This window comes from Lupinus angustifolius, chromosome LG05 (genome assembly GCF_001865875.1).
Source record: "Lupinus angustifolius cultivar Tanjil chromosome LG05, LupAngTanjil_v1.0, whole genome shotgun sequence".
Lineage (NCBI taxonomy): Eukaryota > Viridiplantae > Streptophyta > Magnoliopsida > Fabales > Fabaceae > Lupinus > Lupinus angustifolius.
In genome coordinates, this window is record NC_032013.1 from 521,884 (window position 1) to 546,172 (window position 24,289).

Sequence of the window (24,289 nt, forward strand, 5' to 3'; positions counted from 1 at the left end):
ATCAAAAAGTCTCTTTCATGATTCATACCAAAATTTAACACTAGATGTCTTTCAATTAAGTATTTTAAATGGAAGAGCCTTTGAATTTGTGACCTAAAGATACTTTAAAGCATGAAAGTGCCAAATTAAATCAAAATAACAATAGCTTTGTCCCTTGTGACTAATCAAAATTAATGGTACCTTAAAGAATAAAATGTATTGAATCACTTTGAATATTGAACATGTTACAAATTGTGAAATTAAGACACAAACATAAATACAAGGTAAATAAGTGGGGTTTGATAATTTTCTTACAACTAATCTATTGGAGGACATAAAGATCTTTATTTAGGAACATTCAACACCAAAGATGCCACAAAAGCTTATGACATTGCTGCCATAAAGTGACGTCATAGTTTTCATCAACAACAACGTTTGATAACCTTAAAAAACTAAGACGTGTTGTAATGAAATGCATACCAATCATCCAATTGATTCATATAATTGTTGGTGTGTAAATAATTCTTGTTTTTCGAATAATCCCTACATGCATAATATATATTATGATTAGTAAAGTAAATCATATATCAAGCATATCTTGCACAATATCTTTAAAAGGTAGTGCATATTGAAGACATAATATAAACAAAATTCATATGATCCAAATAGGAAAATAAAGATACCATATGTTTTTTTATAAGAGAAAAAGAAAGTTAAATAAAAAAAATATTGTTTGAGTTTTATATACTGTCACTATGTCATTTACGGTTGATTTTTCAAAAAATTTAATACAAATGATTAATAAATGATATAGTGATTATTATAAATCTTTACACTGATAACATAATATTGCACACCTTATTAATTGGGTACAAGTAGTGTATTGGCATAGTTTTTAAGGGAAAAGTTTATTGAATTAGGAGATTTATAATGTTGGTATTCCTTATTAATATTATTCTCATTAAAAATCTTCAAGCTTCTATTTTAGAATGATTTTATAACAACATCAAACTTTTAAGTATAGAATATGTTTTATATGATTAAGCAATATACCATAAATCATAAGTCACATACCTTGTAGGTAGGATATTGAATATTATTTTGTCTAGGTGGCAAATTAACCATGTATCTATAAATAAGCACCAATAAAAGGTATTAGTAAATTACATAATTTAATGATGAATATAAGATTAGAAAATAGTAATACTCACCTAACATATATGTAGGGTGCTTCTTTATTTTCTTGAGTCTTCTTATCAACATTCTCAAAATTTCCAAGCCCTATCAATGAATTCATAAACAACAAGAAATTTTAGTGATCTAAAATTTAAAAGTAATATTTATGAAGAGGTTAATATAAAAAAATGAATATAAAAATTTTAAAATTATTTCTACATCCAGATTTTCAATATAATATAAATTTTCTACCGGGGCATACTCTTATTTAAAGGATTGGAAATCATTGAATTGGACAAAATATGAAAATAGCTCGAAAATATCAGTGGCAAGAGTCAAAAACTAGTTTAAGGATAACCCAATTTTCGATCTTGAAATCTAGTGGGACATTCCACCACTAGATACGCATTGTTGATTGGACAACCCAAAACTAAATAATATATATTACAAAGCTAATTATAAAATAAATAAATAAATGAATTGACTAAGAAAAGAAGATATAAATTAGAATAAAATATTAAAATAAAAAACAATATAACAAAATAAAAACAATAAAGGAAACTATTTGGATAAATAAGTGCTGAAAATAAAGAGAGAAATGAATGAAATTACCTTAATTGTAGTAACCAGAGCAAAAGATTGTTTGCCAAAAACAACAGGCCCAAAATATACTTAAAGGCCCAAGTATTATTGGGTTTTGAATGATTAGAGAATTTGTGTGTTACCTTTATATATATGAAAAAGGAAGGGATGCTAAACACGGATTCTTCGATGTGAGACTTAACAATACCTCTTTTTGGTACACCACACGAGAAACAAAAACTAAGATTTCCTTTATTCAGTATCAATTGTCTCGAGTAAATAGACCATCAAATTTTAAAGTAAATGACGAGATCGTGTACTAGGTAATTTCTTTCTTCTGCTCCCTATACAAACTCTCTACCTGAAATTGTCTCTTGGATCATAGGTCTTAGCATAAGGTTAGAATTCTAGTTATTTCAAAATAGTATCTCAAAGTACCACCATTTTCCTTTTCGATTGAGGTCGAGCTTAAGCATGAAACAATTACGAAATCGTCCTTTCTAATGGTTATACTTTCTATTTGTGATATACCACCAAATAATATATTTTTCTAAAGCAAGAGAAGGAGAAAGATATATTTGGATTTCATAACTAAAATAAGATATTTTATCTTAGTAATTGTGTTTCATCGAATATATATCCAATAAGATATAAATATCATACAATAAAATGGAATTCATAGAATTCCATCCTTTTTCCTTTTGTGAGGAAGATTGTCTACATGTGATCTATAGATAGCTAGGACAAAATTATTATGGATGGTTCATACTTGGACTCTTGAATAGGAGAAAAATAACATTAAATCTATATTACTAAAAAATGAGACATTTTTTACATATATATCTTTAATAAAGTTTTAAACGTATTTATGAATTATTTTGTCATTAAAGCTTAAAATATATATTTTGTTTGAACATGTTTTCAACTTATTTGTGATATTTTGTTGCAAAGATGTATTTATTGTTGGTTGTTTAATTAAGTACTCATGTAAAGATAATATTTTTAAAATAAAATTATTAAATAATTTTAACTAATATTATAAAATTTTAATATAAAATTGAATCAATATATCCAAACAATGACTTATTAATCAAGTACCATGATGAATCAAGACCCAATTCGAATTTAATAACCCATATAAAAATATGCTTCTTTTTCCTTATATATGGATAACCTTAGTTAATTAAAACCAAGCTTCCTATAAAAAGTTGGAATTTTTCAATACCCAATTCACACTTGATTTCTATTAATCAATTATAAAATTATTGGTTGAAAGTTGAAAATGATTATTGGATTTATCATTTATGACTCTAGTTGCCTAAATATCTAATTACACGTGCATCTCGTGACACTGAATTTGTGGTGCTATATCGATATACCACATTTTTTAACATATTTCATGTCTACATTAAAGATAATTCTTTATAATTATTAATTTTTGTTTTTGTTTTTATGATATAAAGGTACCTTCCCTTTTCTTCTCGTGAATCAATAAATCTTTTAGTTGCAACATTTTTATTTTCAATTCATAAAGTAAACTTTCACGTGTGAGTATTATGATTTATACATATCAATATACCAAGTGCAATGTTACTTACACTTTAATTGAAATTTTATTGAAAAATATATATTATTATCAATTTTAACTCCCCAACCAAAATCCTTATGATACTTGCTAGTTGTTAGTAATGTTTTCCTTTTTATTTTAAAGAGGGAAAAGCCAATAAAAATAAAAGAGAAGAGGGTAAGAAATAAAATTAATACAAAACTTTCTTCTGACAATAGTAGAAACAAGTTAGGTCGGGCCAGATTTTGCCTTAAACAAACTCAGCCGATATAGCATGGGAACCTGAGCTTGATTTGTTAGTTTGTTTAAAAAAATTCAAAACTTACATCTAACCTATTTAAAAGCATATTATACTATATGATCGTAAAATAGGTTACAATGTCTACATTTAAATGGACTTATAGACTTATTTTTAGTTAGGTCCATCTAATTCTATAATAAAATTATATTTTTGTATACATTTTAATATTAATATTACATATATAATAATATTACTTATATTAAAATAATATAATTTCGACATTCTTATATATAACTAAATAGGTCGATCTGTTAAACTTAATATGTTTTTTAGGTGGCCTAAAATCTAACATGTTAAACTAAATACGTTTTTTTAGAAAATATGAGTCTGACTTATTGCCTGAGTTTGACCTATTCATAAAAAAATATGGATCAACTTAACTTGTTATAGGCCCCTGATATGCGGCTTAACTTGTTTCCGTCTATATGTGTGGTAAATGATCAAATTAAATGTTAATTATGATTCTATTTCATGGGCTTCACCTCATCAAAACTATGGTTCTATTTCATTGACTTTTTACTTTATACACAAATGATTCCAAAGGTTGGAATCATGGAAGTGTGGTTTTTTGCAAATTCATTATTATTAATAATGACAAATGAATAATGATATATTTATTCAAAATAATTGTTTTATGAATTCAATGTAAATGTTTTTATCTTTTTTGTGCCACCGACTCTATTCAACTGTTTGCATCATCATTGATTATTGAAGCCAATCTTGTGTGAAAGAGATGGGCCATAGGAAAGGTACAATGACCGTGAATCCCATAAAAGAAAAACTAAGTTTGAAAAAAAAGTACAAAAATAACAAATAAACAACACCCAAAAATGCATAGCCACATACGCACAAAGATGGGTCACATATGTTGTGTCATTTTATGTGTCAGAAGACATGATTGTTCAGAAAATTATTTAATAATTACATTTTTAACTTAAATAATTTTTTCAACCAATCAGAAATGATAAGATATAAAATGATATAAAAAGTGAGACAACAGATATATTCTCTACGTAGATATATTTGGTTTTGATGAATTAGTAACTATTTTGAGAGTCCATGTGCCCACATGAATAAGAGAGAATGAGATTGAGAGAGGTACTTGTTAATAAGGGGACCATATCTTAATACGAGGACCATATCTACTGCCTCAAAATGTATATCATTTCATATATTATTTATTATGATTGATTGAAAAATATATTTAAGTTAAAAATTTATAAGTTAGGTGTTTTTTGATCAATTATAGTAAATGACACAATTTGCGGGATATAAAATATTGTCCGGCTTATTAAAAACTTATAAATTAATTAAAATATAATAAGTTAGCTTATTAAATTGAAAATGTAAAAATCACATGTTAGTTGATTAACTTATAAACCATTCTTTTGGTACTACCAAAGGTATCCCTCACTTTTTAGGTAAGGAACTAATCTATTTTGGGATTCGTGGCTGACCCACCCAACAAATGTCACTATCAAGAATCAAACCATCGATCTTAAAGATCGAGTGAGACCTTACCCCACTAAACCTTATAAACCATTTACTATCAAATACACTCAATATATTTATCCTATTTTCTAAGCTTATTTGATTTGGGTTATTTTAGTAGCTTCCCAAAAGTTCAACGGTTCGATTTCTGTGAGACAGTTGTTGGGAGTGGCAGTTACACGCCCTAAAAGAGATTAGTTCCTTATTAAAAAAGGTGAGAGAATAATCTTCATAGTACAAAAAAAACTTTTACTTTATACTAAAACTATAAAAATAATTCTTTCTATATAATGACATTCTTATATATAACTAAATAGGTCGATCTGTTAAACTTAATATGTTTTTTAGGTGGCCTAAAATCTAACATGTTAAACTAAATACGTTTTTTTAGAAAATATGAGTCTGACTTATTGCCTGAGTTTGACCTATTCATAAAAAAATATGGATCAACTTAACTTGTTATAGGCCCCTGATATGCGGCTTAACTTGTTTCCGTCTATATGTGTGGTAAATGATCAAATTAAATGTTAATTATGATTCTATTTCATGGGCTTCACCTCATCAAAACTATGGTTCTATTTCATTGACTTTTTACTTTATACACAAATGATTCCAAAGGTTGGAATCATGGAAGTGTGGTTTTTTGCAAATTCATTATTATTAATAATGACAAATGAATAATGATATATTTATTCAAAATAATTGTTTTATGAATTCAATGTAAATGTTTTTATCTTTTTTGTGCCACCGACTCTATTCAACTGTTTGCATCATCATTGATTATTGAAGCCAATCTTGTGTGAAAGAGATGGGCCATAGGAAAGGTACAATGACCGTGAATCCCATAAAAGAAAAACTAAGTTTGAAAAAAAAGTACAAAAATAACAAATAAACAACACCCAAAAATGCATAGCCACATACGCACAAAGATGGGTCACATATGTTGTGTCATTTTATGTGTCAGAAGACATGATTGTTCAGAAAATTATTTAATAATTACATTTTTAACTTAAATAATTTTTTCAACCAATCAGAAATGATAAGATATAAAATGATATAAAAAGTGAGACAACAGATATATTCTCTACGTAGATATATTTGGTTTTGATGAATTAGTAACTATTTTGAGAGTCCATGTGCCCACATGAATAAGAGAGAATGAGATTGAGAGAGGTACTTGTTAATAAGGGGACCATATCTTAATACGAGGACCATATCTACTGCCTCAAAATGTATATCATTTCATATATTATTTATTATGATTGATTGAAAAATATATTTAAGTTAAAAATTTATAAGTTAGGTGTTTTTTGATCAATTATAGTAAATGACACAATTTGCGGGATATAAAATATTGTCCGGCTTATTAAAAACTTATAAATTAATTAAAATATAATAAGTTAGCTTATTAAATTGAAAATGTAAAAATCACATGTTAGTTGATTAACTTATAAACCATTCTTTTGGTACTACCAAAGGTATCCCTCACTTTTTAGGTAAGGAACTAATCTATTTTGGGATTCGTGGCTGACCCACCCAACAAATGTCACTATCAAGAATCAAACCATCGATCTTAAAGATCGAGTGAGACCTTACCCCACTAAACCTTATAAACCATTTACTATCAAATACACTCAATATATTTATCCTATTTTCTAAGCTTATTTGATTTGGGTTATTTTAGTAGCTTCCCAAAAGTTCAACGGTTCGATTTCTGTGAGACAGTTGTTGGGAGTGGCAGTTACACGCCCTAAAAGAGATTAGTTCCTTATTAAAAAAGGTGAGAGAATAATCTTCATAGTACAAAAAAAACTTTTACTTTATACTAAAACTATAAAAATAATTCTTTCTATATAATAAAAAAGCTATCTTTGTAAGCTTAAACAAACATGTCATTGTTCTATTTTATAAAGAAAACAAAATCTTCCAAAATAGGGTTCTTTCCAAAACTATATATATATATATCCTTTTAACATGGATAGATTCTCAATTTTTTGCTTCATTATATATAATCTCACTTCAAATAATTTGTTTTATATACACTTATCCACCAATAAGATGATGGTATAGCAATAATATAAGATTGAAATAAATTTTCAGATTAACCAAAAAATCAAAGATTAAATTTCTAGAAAAAACATTTGTTGTTGGGAGCAGTGTTATTGATGTTGTATCGGTCATCAAACCAGTCAGGGTATTAGTATACTGGTATAGCAGTTCAACTAGTATTTCATTAATTAAATCGCATACCGGTGAATTTAGATATTCATATATAATATATTAACATTAATGTTGAAAAATCAATTAAAACCAATAATTTTTTTCAATACAAATTTAATTTTAAATAAAATCAGTCAGTATGATCAGTATGGTTCAATTGAAAATTGACCAATATAACTAGTTTTGACCGATATAATTAATATAACATACCAATATTAAGACCAATTTACTAGTTTACTAATTAAACATGCCGACACAAACCGGTTTTACAACATTGGTTGGGAGAGTAGAAACAAATTAATTACTAGTAACCAACAAAATATACACTTATTTGAGAAGTACATGACATAATCAAAAGTTCTTTCCTTACTAGTAAAGTACACACAGACACCATTATATTTATGACCTCAACATCAGCACCAACAACAACAACATCAGTAACAAAACAAGACATAACACAAAAAACTACCCACCAACCAAAACTTGCTCAAAATCAGAACTTGAATCCAAAGTTGTTAACTTTTCATGTTTCCAAGTAACCCCAGAATCAAAAGCCATAAAGGGTATCACTTATTTTCGAGTTTGAAGTAGCTTGAAGTGAAGAAAAGAAGAAGAAAAAGAAGAAGAAGAAGAAGAAGAAGAATGAAGAAGAGTGAAAGTGGAGGGTATGTAAGAGCAGATCAGATAGATCTAAAGAGATTAGATGAACAACTTCAGAGGCATCTAAGTAGAGCATGTACAATGGAGAAGAATAAAGAGAAAGAAAAAGAAGAGTGTGAAGGAGAAAGGTCTACTTCAAGAACAAGACAAGAGTGGGAGATTGATCCTTCTAAGCTTATTATCAAAACTGTTATTGCTCGTGGCACTTTTGGTACTGTTCATCGTGGGATTTATGATGGCATAGATGTTGCAGGTATTCTTATTCTATTTCATGCATTGCATTCTGTTCGAGTCTAATATCTATGCACTATCGGTATAAAACTCGAGACACATTTTTTACTTTATGTGGTTCTAATGTTTATTCTCATAGAGTTCTAGTTAACTTTTCCACTTCCCTTTTTTGGAATGTAGTTAGTGGTCCTTAAAAGATAACATTAGGAGAAGATCCAATATTTTAAGGCACTTAAGGGTTGATTCCTCTCAACAAAGTTTTATCTCTCAAGCATGTTCTTTTCCTCAAACACTTAAATCTTGGGATTAAACTCAAAGAGAACACGTTTAAGCTACTCAAACCCTTCCATTTGTAACAATTGTTCTAAATTGCGGTTGTAGTTACATTGCATTTCATTTACCTTAGTGGAAAATGTGACCGATGTGACACAATTGCGGTAGACGATGTTATTGTGGAAACTATCGAAATTGAACTATTGTAGCCACAATCGCGGTTACATAGTGCAATTTAAAACACCGGAAACAACACACATTGCTTCCTTTCCTTTTGTATAACATCACACACATATATATAGCAGGATCATAAGTTGCTAAGATTTTCATTTTTATTTTATTTTTTAGTTTCATAATGTTCATATGTTCTTTCTTGAATGAAAATATTGTATTGACTTTGAGCTGAAAGTCACAAGTAATGGAACTTTCTAGATCTAGATTTCTAAAATCCGTGATTCACAAGATTGAGTGTACTTCACTTCTTTTTACTTTATTTATTTTTTCATCTACTTTTCTAGAATTCACAAGATCTAGTTGACTTAACAGTTATGTGCATGAACTTCATTAATATTCTTCTTTTCTTTTCTGAACTTTCATGTGTTCTAGTTTATTGCTCATGTGCACCTAACTTTACTACTATGATGCAGCATAAGGCTAGAAAATAAAAACTGTCGGGTTTATTCAAGTCTGAAGTTTCACATTGGATATCAGGGGAGGAGCGAAAGAGTTTATAAGTGGAAAAGGCCAATGGAACTAATGCCTTAAGGTTTTGGTTCAAGACGTGGTGTCTCACTCGTAACTCTCCGCTCTTCCCATACCTCAGTAACAATGGAATTCACTAGTGGTTGGAGGCTCTCCGGTCGTAGTCTGGTCCAACAAAAACTAGTAAATATTAATTGAAAATTTTTATTGGTTAATATGTTGCCACATAGTTTTACATTTCTCATTCTGCAGATACTCTTCTACTGAAAGTTTCCTAGAGGAGATGTTCAAATTAAAATCATCACTAATATCAGTGCCATTTTTTAGTTTTTATGATTGTCATGAATCATGATGTTATGAGTGAAAGTCGAACATCGTTCTGTTAGCCAGCGTTCGGCACACGGAAATAATGCGCTGTCCTGCTTCGTTCTCTTCTAATGGAACCGAAAACTACCACTTTTTAACCTCGTCATGTTTTGTTCTATTTACAAAATGCACCAAACACTAATATGTTTTGTTCCGTCTCAATCTAGCATATCTACCGAACGCTACCTTAATGATTCTTTCATTCCGAACTTGTTAACCCTGCAACTTTTCGCTGAACTTTAAACAAATGAACAGCTTAAAATTTCTAGTGATTTAGTATCAAGCAGCTTATCTTTGTTTTTCTGTTTTGTCAGTTAAGCTCCTTGACTGGGGAGAAGAGGGTCATCGGTCGGATGCTGAAATAGCTTCTCTGAGAGCAGCTTTTACACAAGAAGTTGCTGTTTGGCACAAGCTTGATCATCCTAATGTAACCAAGGTAATGTTTAGCCCTTCATTATTTGCTTTGTGTTTCTTATATGCTGTTATTTGTTGCTATGAGTCAAATCAGATAAGAAGGGAAAATAAATAAACAAAACGGAATGGGACGAATGAATGATAAATAAGAGCACAGGGATTGAATGATTGGTAGTATAGATGTGATATCATAACTTGATTCTTGTCACAATAACATAGAGAATTGTGGGAAAATGCAGCCGAAGTGATCGCAATTGTGGCTGCGGAGATTGCAAACAGTGCAATATTGCAGCTGCAATTGCAGCCACGGACCGCATTTAAGAACCTATTATCGACTATTGATTAAGGGTATCCATGGTTGAAATGGTATTGAAGGAAATAGATAGCAACAAGTTTTACTTCTGGTATAGTTTCAAACATTTACGTGAGAATTTCCTCATTCGTGCTTACTTCCAAATCAATTTTTGCAGTTTCTTGGCGCAACAATGGGATCCTCAGAGCTACAGATACAAACAGAAAATGGACATATAGGCATGCCAAGTAATGTTTGTTGTGTTGTTGTTGAATATTGTCCTGGTGGTGCGCTGAAGTCTTATCTGATTAAAAATCGGAGAAGGAAGCTAGCTTTCAAAGTCGTTGTTCAACTCGCACTTGATCTTGCGAGAGGGTTGAATCCCTATCTATGCTTAATCTCTGTCATGTCAGTTTAATACGACGAAGCTTCTTTCTAAGCCTGAGAACTTTTAATTGTTTTACTTTATAGGTTGAGCTATCTCCACCTGAAGAAGATTGTCCACCGAGACGTTAAAACAGAAAACATGCTTCTTGACAAGGCACGAACCTTGAAAATAGCTGATTTTGGAGTAGCTCGTATCGAAGCTTCCAATCCTCATGATATGACTGGTGAAACCGGCACCCTCGGTTACATGGCTCCTGAGGTATATGCTTCAATAACATTAAAAGTATATCTCCTTCTCACTTTGCATCAATCTTATGGTACCATTCACTCTTTCTACTCATTCTGCATACCTTTGTATTATTAACTAGTTCATGCTTTATTTGAATTGTTTAAGATCCTTGGTATTGGTATATTAAACTGAAGAATTGTTCTATATTGGGCAGGTTCTAAATGGTAATCCATACAATAGAAAGTGTGATGTCTACAGTTTTGGTATATGCTTATGGGAGATATACTGCTGTGACATGCCATATCCCGACCTTAGTTTCTCAGAAGTTACATCGGCCGTCGTACGACAGGTATATGAAATGTATTAAGTATCTCTACCAACATAAATTTACACAAACTGTGTTTGGTCAAAGAAGTGGTTGGAAGATCAAATAAGCATAAGTTTAGAGGGTAGTGCTGAAGGTGTTTGGCAAAACTGCAAAAGTATAATCTAATCCTGCAACTGTCTTTTGGTGTAAATAAGCATCATTCAGATTATTTGACAATCTGAACCGAACACACCAGTAAGAAAGGGCGGCCCAGTGCACAAGGCTCCTACTTACTAGGATCTAAGGAGGGTAGATGTATGCAGTCTTATCTACGCAAGCCTATTTCCAGGATTTGAATCCGTGACCTCATGGTCACTAAGCAACTACCTTACGTTGCGCCAAGCTCACCCTCACCATTCAAACTTGTAGAAAGAGAAAAAAACATTTCTTAGTAAAAACCAAGAGTTACAACTTCTCCCCTATGAAGCGCGGATACATCAATGTAGTTGCCATGTTCATTTTGTGTTCAAGTTTGTATTGAACACTTATATCTATATTATTTAAGATGAAAATGGCACAATAATTAAGTAAATATTAGCATTTTACAATGACTCATTCTAACTTTTCAATCAAGTTTTGTTCTTTTATGCTTTGCCATGTCTTATAACTTTTAAAATGTGGCATATTCTAGTGTCCATGCTGTCTGTTTTTTATGTAGTTAGATTCTTTGTGAAACTGCAGAACCTGAGGCCGGAGATTCCGCGATGTTGTCCAAGCGCGCTGTCAAATGTGATGAAAAGATGCTGGGATGCCAATCCTGATAAGAGGCCAGAGATGGATGAAGTGGTGACAATGTTGGAAGCTATTGACACTTCGAAGGGTGGAGGTATGATCCCTGGTGACCAACCTCAGGGTTGTTTATGTTTCCGCCGATATCGAGGACCTTGAAAGTATTTGTTTCACTGTCAACGAAATCGATCATACAAGGGATGTTATACAGTATTCTGGAAAATCAGTTTGTATTTTTACTTCATAGGTAAGGATGAAGACTCAAGATGGAATATACACAAAAAAGTGTGAAAGCCAAATAGGCAATGAAAAGCTCTGCAATTTATTGTTACTTTTGTTGGAGCTATAATTTTTGTAAAGCTAATGGTTCTTATCATTTCACTCATTTTTATAATATTTCTATGTAAGTTTTTATACAATTAACACTTGGTAGTTGGTACCATGGATTTGTCCAAAACCAATATCATATGAACCAACTAATGCATGGTTGTATTGAAAGTATGTTTGTTTGCATATTTGTCATGTAAGGATCAAGATGAAGCTTAGCCATACCCCAAACAACTAAGCTTTTAACCCACTAAGTTGGCTCAGTTACGTGAATCGAATGACAACATAATCCTCTAATATAAGTATATTCATCGGCAAAGTATTAATCTTTAAGTCTTTCTTAATTATTTCGTCAATGGTTTTTCTTGGTCTTATTCTCCCTTTAGGAATCTAATTAGTTTCTATTTGATCTACTTTCCTTGTGGTGCCTTCTAACCTTCTCTGCACATGTCAAAACCACATAAGATGCGATTTTACCATCTTTTTTACATGAGCTACTCCAATTTTCTCCCAAATGCATTCATTTCTAATTCTATCTTGTTTAATGTGTTCACCCATCTAACGCAATATTCTCATATATGCTACACAGTCTATTCTTTTGTTGATATTTTATCGTCAAACATTCAGTCTCATATAACATTATAGGTCTAATAGTCGTGTGATAAAACTTTCCCAAAAAAAAATTAGAAAAATGAATATATGTGTTCTATCATACAATGTCCTCACTCAACAATCAAAATTTTATTGTAAATAAGTTGGTTTAATTAAAGTTACAAACTTGACAATGAATTAAGCAAAAAAAGCAATGTTACAATCTTCTCTAACCATGAAAAGCACTAATAAGTTGAAGCAAGTTCAGATAAACACTCATGTAGTAGTAACAAAAGCACAGAAAAATCCTTAACCAGCAATCTTATAAGTTGGATTCACTAAATTTTGAAGGCCAGAAACCACTTGAATTGATTCAATGATATCACCAACTTTGAGATCTGCTAAGTAATCTTCATTGATTGTTACATAACCAAACACTGCATATCTACCATCTAATATATTGGCATTACTTGGAGTTAGTTCACTTTCTTTCAATAGCCAAAATACCTGGCTAGACCCAGAGTTGTTCTCAAATTCCTATTCAACAACATAAAAAAGTGATTAAAAGGAAAAAGTGATTATTACTATGCATGGGATTGTTTGGCTTATGAAAATGACTTTTATTAATAATTAGAGTATGTGTGTGTTTGGTAGAGCTTCTTTTTGAAGAAAAAATGGGTTTTTATTTGCATAAAAAGTTGTGTTCATTACAGTTATTCAAATTGCGGACCACATCGCGTGATGCAGCCGCAATATTGCGGTTGTGATGACTGCTGCAACTGCATCACACCGCAATTGCTGTGTGACACTTAATTATAATGATGTGGCTGCATTGGGCCGAACGAAATGCATCGGACCACATTTGGGCCGCAATGCAACTGCGTCGATTTCAAAAATATCATTTTACTCACAAAATAATTCACACTGCAATAGCTGCAATGACTGCAATTTAAAACACTGGTTCAGTATAATCTAATTATAGAAGCTCTACCAATCACACACTGTGTCATTGTATTCACTCTATTTTCTGTTAAAACAGTGGGGAAAAACATGTTTTCACTATTTCTTAAGGACATAAAAATTAGGTGACATACTTGTAATTGTTAATGAGAACAAAATGAAAATAGGAAATGTTTTCGCAAACGAAATCGACCCTTAAAAAAAGAGATATTTCAAAGAATAGATTCTCACATCTCTTGCCATTGCCATTGTTCCAAATGCATTAAATGGAAGCTTTGTTTGAGCCTTGTATAGACCAAGTTCCTGCTCAAAACATGTTATTGCCAACAACAAATGAGAAAGTTTTAAACTTTGATAAGATATGAGGAAAAGGTTTGAAAGAAGGCCACAATGAAATAGATGTAAAATAAGTAAAAACCAAATCTTCATAAAAAACCACTTTATGATCAATGAAATAGATGTAAACTACCAGTCGTAGAACCGGTTTCCAACCGAAAATTGGGTCACGACAGTTGTGTGGTAAGTCTAACGCATTAAACAAAGCAAATGTACAAACATAACATGTACCTAGAGTGGAAAACAATTGACACTTACCTCTAGTGTTGCTCCATAAACCGGTGCCTTTTCTCCTTCCACCATAAGTTCTAACGGTATTGTCCTTGTTTTCTCCGTACTTGGATCTATAAAACCCTCAGCAGGACCTTCAGGGTCACCAGTTTGAACAACAAACCCGTCGGCTGAAAAAAATAAACGAAGAAATTTCAAGACTATCTCTTGGATTCTTAGTGATAGTGCAACCAAAGAGGATAATGCAGTATAAAATATTGTTAATTTAGTGTCATACATTGGTAATAGTATAAAGTAATAATACATAATACAATCTTTTCATTTCATTGCATGCATTTGTGGGTTTGTGCAATGAGCAAAACCATTGTACCTAGTATCTATTTTCTATCTTCTATACGAAACCAGCTATAACTAAAAAGAACTGAAGAGATAAAGTGCGAGTATGAATATCCGATTTATTACCTCTTTGGATTTCCATGCCGTCGTAGAAGTGCCTTTCTACCAAGTCAACAAAATTTCCAGCAGTTACAGGTGCATTATAACCATCAAGAACTATGTGGAAGACACATTCCTCTAGATTAGGATTGTCTTTAATTTTGACCTTCATATCCACTTCTGCTCTTCCCTTCAGTAATGGCATATTCCGGTATTCCTCGGGCACCTCATATGGGAAGCCATCAACCATGTATTCTTCAACACTGCAGAAATGCAATGCCCCAGGAACATCTCAGCTGCAGTAAATGAAAGGTTCTATATGAGAAAAGTCTTTCTCAAGAAGATTAATTTTCCAAGTCCTCCTCAATTTTTATTCGTTAGAAAGAGGACACAGTTTTTGTTGACATCTGAAATCACGGAAATTTCCCTCCATAGCCCTTTGTTATATACTGGAAATAGTCTCTTTCGCTTGGGATGATAAGGACAGACACCACTAGGTGGGAGCCTCGTGCACTGGGTCGGCTGAATAGACCAATGCTCCAGGGGGCAAGTCAAGTTAGTTCTCTAATTGAAATTCATATATATGAATAGCATAGGTATAATACCCGGGCTAGATATAAAGTACCAATGAACTGGTTGCCGATCTCGTTTGCAATACCAACTTGCACCAATGGCTTTTCATGGGATAATTGACTAAGGGCCTATTTGTTTTGGCTTTTTTCTTGATAAAAGCACTTTTTTCATCGAAGAAAATGAGTCAAACATCATACTAAAATTCATCTTGACACAGTGAAAACATATAATGACATGCACACACCCATACCCCATCTTATATTAAAGTAAAGACATCCTTTGAGCACATGAATTGAAGGATAGTTGAGAGACTCACCCTCCAACATATTGAAGAAGCTCCTTCTGTTTCGATGCAACTGCGTCTCGATTCCGGTCTTGTACTATCAGTTGAAGCTCCTCTATACCAGCTTCCAGCTTATTAAGCAATTCAACTCCATGTTCTTTCTTTGATTCAGCCAAACCTGATACAATTAAAGTCTTCCCTTGCTCGAGAGCTCGCGATGCTTGTCTTGCATTCTACATTCCATGTAAAGTAACTCAATTTCTATCCATTAATGGAAAACCAAACATAAACAGAAAATCTCATACACGATCTACGAATAAAAGAATATGAAGCTTATGTCTCTTACTCTTTCTACAGAGTCAAGTGCTTTGACTCCAGCAATCTTGAGACTATCAGTGATATCTTCAAGTGGCTTTTGTACTTCCCTAATTGCCTTATTGTCAATAGGAAGAGCGTATCTCAACAACGCCCCGGGGTCCTTAATTGGCGGTCCTGAAATTAACACTGACAGATCGGGCAACACAGGGTTAGCTGCATGCGCATCGGTAGGACATCCGAATGTTGGAACTCCTGTTATTAACCCAACTGCCAGTGCTATAGAGATCGCGCACTGCTTCAACGAAAATGATTTCCCTTTCTGCACCAAAAAATGTAACACAATAAGCTTTAGGGGCTATGATCATACATTGCAGCAATCTCTCACAAAACAAACATAACAAGACAAGGCAACTAAAGAAAGTATAGTTATGTACAATGTTTCTATTCAGAACAGAAAAGTAAGAGAAGTACATAGAGATAATAACAACTTGGCAAGTACCATTGGAAATTGAATTTTTTTTGGTTTCCATAGGTATCCTTGCACTGGAGGCAATCCTGTCCGAGCAGGGAACATCCACATTTATGTGGAGCTAACTTTTCCAACGGGTATTTTTTCATCAACAAGACTCGAACCCGAGACCTTGCTTAAGGGGAATTAAGCATGTACCATTTGAACCAACACCCGTTGGTATTGGAAATTGAATTTGAAGCAACTAATAGTATTCATAAGGGCACAATAAGTCACTAATAGTACACTCAGTCATTCAAATTGCGACTGCATCATGTAATGTGACTGCAATACTGCTGCTGTGGTGACCGTCGCATTCGATCAGCCTACATCGAATTGTGGTATGACACTGAATGACAATGTCGTATTCGATCAGCCTACATCGAATTCAAAAATGTTTTTTTAATCATAATAATTCACACTACAACGACCGTAATCACGACCGCAATCACTTAGTACACTACTAGTTTGCTTACAATGCTCTTAACTATAGGTTTGGAAACACCCCATTCAATAAAAAATGTTTTCAAGTGCAAAATTCTAACTTCTTGAGAATAAAAAAACAATCTTTAATCATGTGAAACAAAGAATATAGATGGTGTAAAATGTCAATTTCATCCCTACAATTGATCTAGTGATCAATTTGGTGATTTTTCACAGCTACCAAATTGATGGATAATTGAATAGTATAGATAAATCTGTCATATTAAGCTATGATGTTAATGAAAGAAACCAAATTGAAGTTAAGTTATGAAATGATAATAAAAATGAAATATTTGAAGATACTTACATGATTGTTATGAAAATGAGAATGATGGGGTGATTGATAAGAACAACGAAGATTGAAATTTGGAAGTAGAGGAGGATTTGTGAGAGAAAGAGAAAGAGAAAGAGGAGTGGAGTTGAAGAATGCAATGGATGAAGGAACATAGTAATGGTGGCAAGTGATAATAGTTGATGATGCCATTGAAGAAAATCTATGTATCTATGTCATGTGTGAGGAAGTGTATTCAGTAAAAAGACAGAGATAGACAACATAAACATTAAACAATAAAGTTAAAATCTATGCAACATGATTGAAAAGTTTTTTATTTTATCGATATATCATCTATCATTGATTTATATTACTTTTATTTTTGTTTCAAAGTCAATAGTGATTAACATAGAAACCATTGATGATTTGTTGTCAGTATAAAAAACACTTATATTATAAATGTATACATATTAAATCTAATATATCAACAAGTCATTACTTTAGTAGTGCAAGGTCCTACTAGACAACTAAAAAATCAATGGTTTGATTTATGATAACACCATTTGTCGGGAGAGGCACCACATATCTTAAAATATATTAGTTCCTTAGCAGAGGAATACACAAAAATATATTATTTAATTGAGTTGGAAGAAAAGATAAGGTTTTATTATCTTATGTGAAATAGAAATTATTTTGGTTGAGAAGATGGATATCATCATCCATTTATCTTGATGCTATAGATAAGATACTATCATGTTGAGCCCACACATACAATGAGAAGACTATTGGTACCTCATCTTGATAGGATTATTATTGATTATGATTTCAATATATAATATTATAGGACCAACATCAGATTATAATATGCAAGTGTTTGGATCTTTGTTCACCTCTTGGACAAATGGAAAACAATAGTCTTACACTCTTATCGGATAATTTATGTACTAATATGAAAAAATATTTTATTCTCTATTAATTAATATTCATTGAAAGGAGTTTATATGAGTGGATGAAAATAAATTTGAGTTAAGAAGCTTATGTGGAAGGAAGAGTTATTGGTGATTTTGATTCAAAGTTAAGTGAACAATCTATTGTTTGAGGTGGGATTGACTTGATGACAAATATTGTTTGTAGAGAAAGGAAAATGTTTAAGCTTTTGTAAATTTGATTGATGTTGAATTCTTTGGTGTACAAAACATGAAGAGAATAAATACAATGAATGATTGAAAATTTGATCTTGTTTATTTGTAGCTTCACCTTTCCTACTAGCCTACTACCTTGTTATGGTACTAATTTGAGGCTAGTAACCTTTTCAATTTGACTAATTTTATTGGTATATTGTTGGATAATTTGATGCAAATCACCTTTAATACTTGTGTCATCATACTATTAATTATTAATTGACAATAATATATAATTATATAATATTACTATAAGTATTTAAGTATTTTGATATTTTATCTTAAAAAAAACTCAAATTAGGATAACTTTAAAAATAGACACATGGAAAATTAATTTGAGAAGGTGAGAAACCGTCTAAAACTTTGTCCTCTCTCTTTCATCCAACAAGGGGAAAATTTCCAAAACCATCATTTTCTTTCCCCTCCAAAATCATACTCTCAAACAAAACAAAGGTGTGTAGTCTTGCTTCATTCCATTCTTATCAAGACCTATATATAAATGCAACAATAATAGAGTATTTGATAATGCATAAACCCAGAATATGAATCCAACTACCTATTCTATCTTTGCATATGATATACCATAGTAGTATCCATTTTCAACATAAATTTTGGGTTGTCACCTAAAGCTTAAAGGAAAAATAGAAATATAATATCTCAACCAGGTAGTAAAGAATTCCAAAAAAGATAAAGGTTTGAAGTTAAGGTGTCCTCAAAATTGTATCATTTGCTTTTGAGGTAGGAAGCTCAACCTCTTTTGGCTTTGATTCAACATCATCTTTGTCTTGTCCCTTGTTGCCACAGTAGCAAGCATATAATGTAAGTTGAATAAGTCCAGAAAATGCTCCTATACTGTTACTAATCTGCAACAATGTAACAAATAATTCATTCAACAACTACACTTACAATTACGAGAGAGGATAATAGTTATGTATCGTTAATTTAAAGATTTATACACAATCAACATAATATTCACCGTTATTATTAATTTTCTGATTAAGAATTTTGTGATTAAGAGTCAATGATGATTAATATGAATAGTGGATGATACTATATAAAACTCTTCCATTGTCGTGTACACATTTCCTCGAGACAATTATTGGCATAGAGCAAGGTGAAAATTGAGGTAATTAGTTAATTACCAGGACATAAATGTCAAAAGGGTGGATTAGAGCATATGTTGTCCAGCATACACCATTAAGGAAGTTTGCAAGAGAGAGCCAGAATGGCATATACTTCACACTCTTACTTTTTATAACCTTTGCCTGTTTATTATATATTACCAAGAGTGATGAGTGAAATCATTTTATAAGATAGAAGACTTCAATTCATATATTATATATATATATATATATAAAAGTATATATGAGCTTATAATGTAAGGTATGAGATACAAATTAAAGACTTACCATGATTGTAAGAGGAGAAGCATACATCATAACATTGAAGACATCACAGATAATTCCAACCACTAATGACCTTTTGTAAGTGCCATGCAGTACCAGCATTGTTATAAGAACAACGGCAGCAAAGAAAATACCCTCAATCAGAAGAAAAAGCAGCACCTTTTTCTGAAATTTGAGAAGTGAGAATGAGTGGCAAAACAGGAATTAAAGTCCACCTTCACATAATGCTACTGGAGCATCCCTTTAAGATTCAAATAAGCATCTTAGTTTTAGGGACATCAAAGCTACTTAAATAAATAAAAAACAGAACAATTCAAATAGTCTATGGGATGCTTTTTCTAACTGTTTCTTTTTTTTTCTGGTACTACCAAGAATGTCTATCCCCTTATAGGTAAAGATCTAATCTCTTTCGAGGTATATGATTGTCCATCTTAACAAATATCACTCATAAGAATCAAACTCTCGATCTTTGTTGTTCTGGGATTTAGCGGAACTTTGCACCATTAAATCATTGTCTTGCTGGTTTTTTCTAATGGTTCCTGGAACAGGGGGAAGTGATCAAAACTGCATACCCTGCCTTTGGTGGGGATAGAGCTAACTAATTGTGTTATGTTGTATGTATAAATTTGAATTTGTTTTGGCTCTCTTTGAAAGTGTATATAAATCATTTGGTGTGTATAGTTTATTTAAAAAAATCACTTACTAAATATAGTCAGATTTTAATAATAATAATAATAAAACTTAAGTAGTAAGTTAAAAATAGTTAACAAGAGGGACAAAATGTAAAAGGGGCAAAGCAGGGCAATGCATATAGCAAATTGATTAAATTATGTAACCAATAACTCAATAAGTAAAGGCTTGACTTAGAGGGAATATTAAAGGGCATACCACTTTACACATAAGGCATCACTTGGTTTGAAAACTTTATGCTTAAAAAAATGAAAAAACATCCCCACCTAAAATGTAGAAATCCAAATTTTCCACTTCCTTTAAAATTCTAATGAGAGATTCACAAATACAGTGAATGTAAAAACAATTGGGGAACTAAACACTATCTTAATTAATAAAAAGTGAATCGAGTATATAATTCAAATCTAAATTGGCAAATTCCTGATAAGGAAAAAATGACATTGAAAAGTGACAATTTTGTTGTTGAAGATTTTCTAATTTCTGTCTAAAATCTTGTGCATGCTCATTTTCATTATTCTCCACATTTTAAACTTTTTAGATGTAAACATGTTAAACTACCTAAATATTTTAGTAAAATCTATAATTATATTTTTATCAATTTGTTATTATTAACTAGATTTTTAAACGGAATGTAAAACAACATTTTTGCACTATTCTTTAATAAATCATTCATTCTATCTTCATCTAAAATTCACACTTCACTAAGAAGAAGTTTAACTTGATTTTCTTTCCTTTTTTCTTCATTTCCTCCTCACCTTCCTCCATGATCACTCTCATTATCTTTCCCACATAACTCCCAAAAATTTGACTGAGAGGGAATAGTAAAGGATCCATTCTAGGCATTAGGTTATCAGTGTGATTTTGATTACATTCTTCAAAATGTGATGCCCAAAAATATATAAAAAAAATTTCCCACCTAAAAGTGTAGGAATAAAAAATTTCTACCCACATATTGCACATAGATGTCCCCGAAATTTTTTTCATTGTCATTTTCCAGGGCATTTTTTTAGTCTTTTACCAAACACTACCTACATTATAAGCAACTGAATCAGGGATCTTAAATTATAATGGGGTAGGATTCAAATCATGAAATAAGCAAGTAATGACATAATGAAAGGCCAAAGATATTAGAAGATTCAAAGAAAAGAGGAAGTAAACGCACCCTTCCTTTGGTGGGGGCATAGACATAGAATATGGTAAGGTAGATGAACTCAAATCCAAGCCCAACAGCATTGATACTAAGGACTAAAAGGCTATTTGGGTGCACAAAAGGCAAACCATAGAACACCCAGAAGGCACAGTTCAACACTGTAGCTAAGTATGGATCAGGCTTGAACTCCTCCACGTTCTTCTTCTTTATAATTCCATAGAATGTGGGTCTGAAATTCATTCAAATAACCAAAACAATAAACTCAAAATTCATATATTAAAATAAAGTAATTGTATATTACCTTATCATAATTTACCTTTCAAACATATGTCTTTTTTTTTAATTTTACAAAGTGGATAAAATTCTCTAAAATTGATGGCTAAGATATGAATAAATTTTTTAAGTTTACTCTTCTCTTTACAAAGTTATCAGTAATTGATGAAGATTTTTAATAGTGGTCATTAACCTTATCCAACCTCATTATTCAAGATAAATCAATAAATCCATAATTAAAAGTATAATTATAAAAGTTTAAATTTTCACTTAAACATAATTTTTTTTACTAAAAAACATAATTTAAAATAAAATATATCAAACATCTAACATCCGGTAATCGAATATTTCATTATAATTATGGATTAGATAACATTATTATTTAACAATATAACATATTACCATCTAAATTATAACAGAGAATATGTCTAGTTATATTATTATAAATATCTAAATTTAGGAATTACAACTTCAGGTAGTAGTGGGTCCAAGTACCCATTTTCCATTTTCACCCGCCTGTAATAACATGCAAAACTCATCTCAATATTAAATAATTATTAACTTAATGCTCATAATCAATGTTTTAAATTGTGATTAGGATAGTAATTGTGATAATTGTGATATAGTTTATGGTCGCTATAGTATGAATTATTTTGTAATTAAAAAATATTTTTGAATATGATGTGGTTCGATATGGTTGGATGCGGTCTAAATACAGTCTGATGCGGTTACATTATAACCAAATGCCACCATATTATCGTAATTCGGAATTATACCATAATTATGATATGATATAATTGCGATGATCACTATAACCTCAATTTAAATCACTGCTCATAGCATCTAGTTTAGCTTTAACAATACATGGTGCGTGCGTTGAAGAGAATCGCACTAATTCATGCACCGGATGCATCATCAACCAAATCCAAATACACATAAATAAATCAATATTCGATAAAAGTCAGGTAAATCGATAAATAATTTGACGTCAAAAATTTGGAGTAAATAAATAAATACTGAACAAATAAAGAAATATACAACAATAAATTTGACTACATATCCATAAAAATGCAGAATCTATCGAATCAGCAGTACTAGATCATAGAACATTTACTAAAATTAAATAAAATAAAAAGGAGAGAAAGAGAGAATTTAATTTACGCTGGTGAGAAAAACAATCCGAAAGAGATGACATTACCTGCATTATTAAATTTGAAGAGTGAAAATCTCTTTTCATGCACGATTTGAATAAAAAGAGAGAAAATATGATGAGAGAAAAAGATACGAACCGATAGCACCAACGACGTTACGAGCAATAGCAGCACTCACCATTGTTACTAACTGCAATAGAGAGTGAGAAAAAGCGTGACCAGCTTTTATAGACGGTTACATGCTACACCTTTTTTCTATTCTTTTTCTATTTATTTTAAGACTAATATTGCTTTCTTTTTTGTACAAAATCAAGTGCGTTCACTTCTATCTAGACATGTAGATTTAATATATTATTTTTGTAAAATAAAAATTAAAATAAAATGTTATTTTTTATTTGTTGATAATCATCAATTGTTCTGGGTCAGGAAAATATGAAGCTTAAGAGATAGAGGATCTCCTCCGAGAAAGAGATAGAGGAGAATTATATTATATTTTGTATTGTTTGGTATGTGAGAAAAAAAAGAGATAGAAAAAAGCAACAAAAAGAAAGAAATTTTTGAATGACAAAAATATCCATGCAACACATAGAGTATAAAGGAGTGTTTCACACTTTCACTACTAATTAAATATTAATATTATAGTTTATTTTAAATTAAATATGGTAAAGTAAATATTAAAATTTGCTCATTTAATACAATTGTCACAACATTTTAAATAAATTAATTTATTAGGTAGTAGTTTGTGTAAGAAAAGAAGATAATTAATAAATATTTTTGTCAATGCTAAATATTTATCTTCTCTTTTCTTTGCATATAAGGAGAGAGTGGTTTTATGCATGGGTCCACACAATTTCATTCTCTCTTTCATATTTCTCATGTAATCCAAAGGTGAGAAAGATACAAACTCTATCTTGTTTCTCTCTTCACAACTTCTTTATTCACAAGATAAAATAATAAGAAGAGAGAAAGATGTGAGAAAGAGAAAGAAAAGAAACAAATAGATTTTTGTGATATTTTATATAAGAGAAGAATGAGATAAAATGAATAGAAAGAAATATTTTATTCTGTTTCTCTTTTGTTTGGTTGGATAGAAAATGAGAAGAGATAGATAATGTTGGGGTTCTAATAACAAAAATGCCTCTAAAATAAAGAAAAG

General features: G+C 31.1%; 3 protein-coding genes and 1 long non-coding RNA gene across 7 annotated transcripts; 1 reads left to right on the top strand and 3 right to left on the bottom strand.

Moving 5' to 3' along the window:
- Window positions 177–1,842, bottom strand: LOC109347289. The gene is made up of 4 exons (XR_002107588.1): window positions 1,768–1,842; window positions 1,191–1,260; window positions 1,054–1,108; window positions 177–522 (listed from the first exon to the last, which is right to left on the bottom strand). It is a non-coding gene; the product is annotated as an uncharacterized LOC109347289 (long non-coding RNA).
- Window positions 7,678–12,475, top strand: LOC109347287 (serine/threonine-protein kinase HT1-like). 2 transcript variants are annotated; one of them, XM_019587029.1, is made up of 6 exons: window positions 7,678–8,229; window positions 9,863–9,984; window positions 10,433–10,629; window positions 10,726–10,900; window positions 11,085–11,219; window positions 11,919–12,475. In XM_019587029.1, exons 1-6 carry the CDS (start codon window positions 7,959–7,961, stop codon window positions 12,123–12,125), a joined length of 1,107 nt encoding a protein of 368 aa, XP_019442574.1. In that variant the 5' UTR covers window positions 7,678–7,958; the 3' UTR covers window positions 12,126–12,475. The 2 variants fall into 2 exon arrangements, with proteins under 2 accessions (XP_019442574.1, XP_019442575.1); XM_019587030.1 differs by lacking the exon at window positions 7,678–8,229 and adding an exon at window positions 8,884–8,950.
- On the bottom strand, window positions 13,069–17,536 carry LOC109347290 (peptidyl-prolyl cis-trans isomerase CYP38, chloroplastic-like). Of its 2 annotated transcripts, none has more exons than XM_019587031.1 (7): window positions 17,319–17,536; window positions 16,049–16,345; window positions 15,736–15,935; window positions 14,874–15,109; window positions 14,439–14,581; window positions 14,076–14,147; window positions 13,069–13,421 (listed from the first exon to the last, which is right to left on the bottom strand). In XM_019587031.1, the coding sequence occupies exons 1-7, from the start codon at window positions 17,493–17,495 to the stop codon at window positions 13,194–13,196; spliced, it is 1,353 nt and encodes a 450-aa protein (XP_019442576.1). In that variant the 5' UTR covers window positions 17,496–17,536; the 3' UTR covers window positions 13,069–13,193. The 2 variants fall into 2 exon arrangements, with proteins under 2 accessions (XP_019442576.1, XP_019442577.1); XM_019587032.1 differs by having other exon boundaries at window positions 16,049–16,339; window positions 17,319–17,535.
- Window positions 18,913–23,381, bottom strand: LOC109347291 (bidirectional sugar transporter SWEET6b-like). Of its 2 annotated transcripts, XR_002107589.1 has the most exons (7): window positions 23,272–23,381; window positions 23,144–23,180; window positions 21,722–21,938; window positions 19,873–20,034; window positions 19,606–19,728; window positions 19,020–19,326; window positions 18,913–18,952 (listed from the first exon to the last, which is right to left on the bottom strand). XR_002107589.1 is itself a non-coding variant. In XM_019587034.1 (6 exons), exons 1-6 carry the CDS (start codon window positions 23,312–23,314, stop codon window positions 19,165–19,167), a joined length of 744 nt encoding a protein of 247 aa, XP_019442579.1. In that variant the 5' UTR covers window positions 23,315–23,381; the 3' UTR covers window positions 18,975–19,164. The 2 variants fall into 2 exon arrangements, 1 of the variants encoding a protein (XP_019442579.1); XM_019587034.1 differs by lacking the exon at window positions 18,913–18,952 and having other exon boundaries at window positions 18,975–19,326.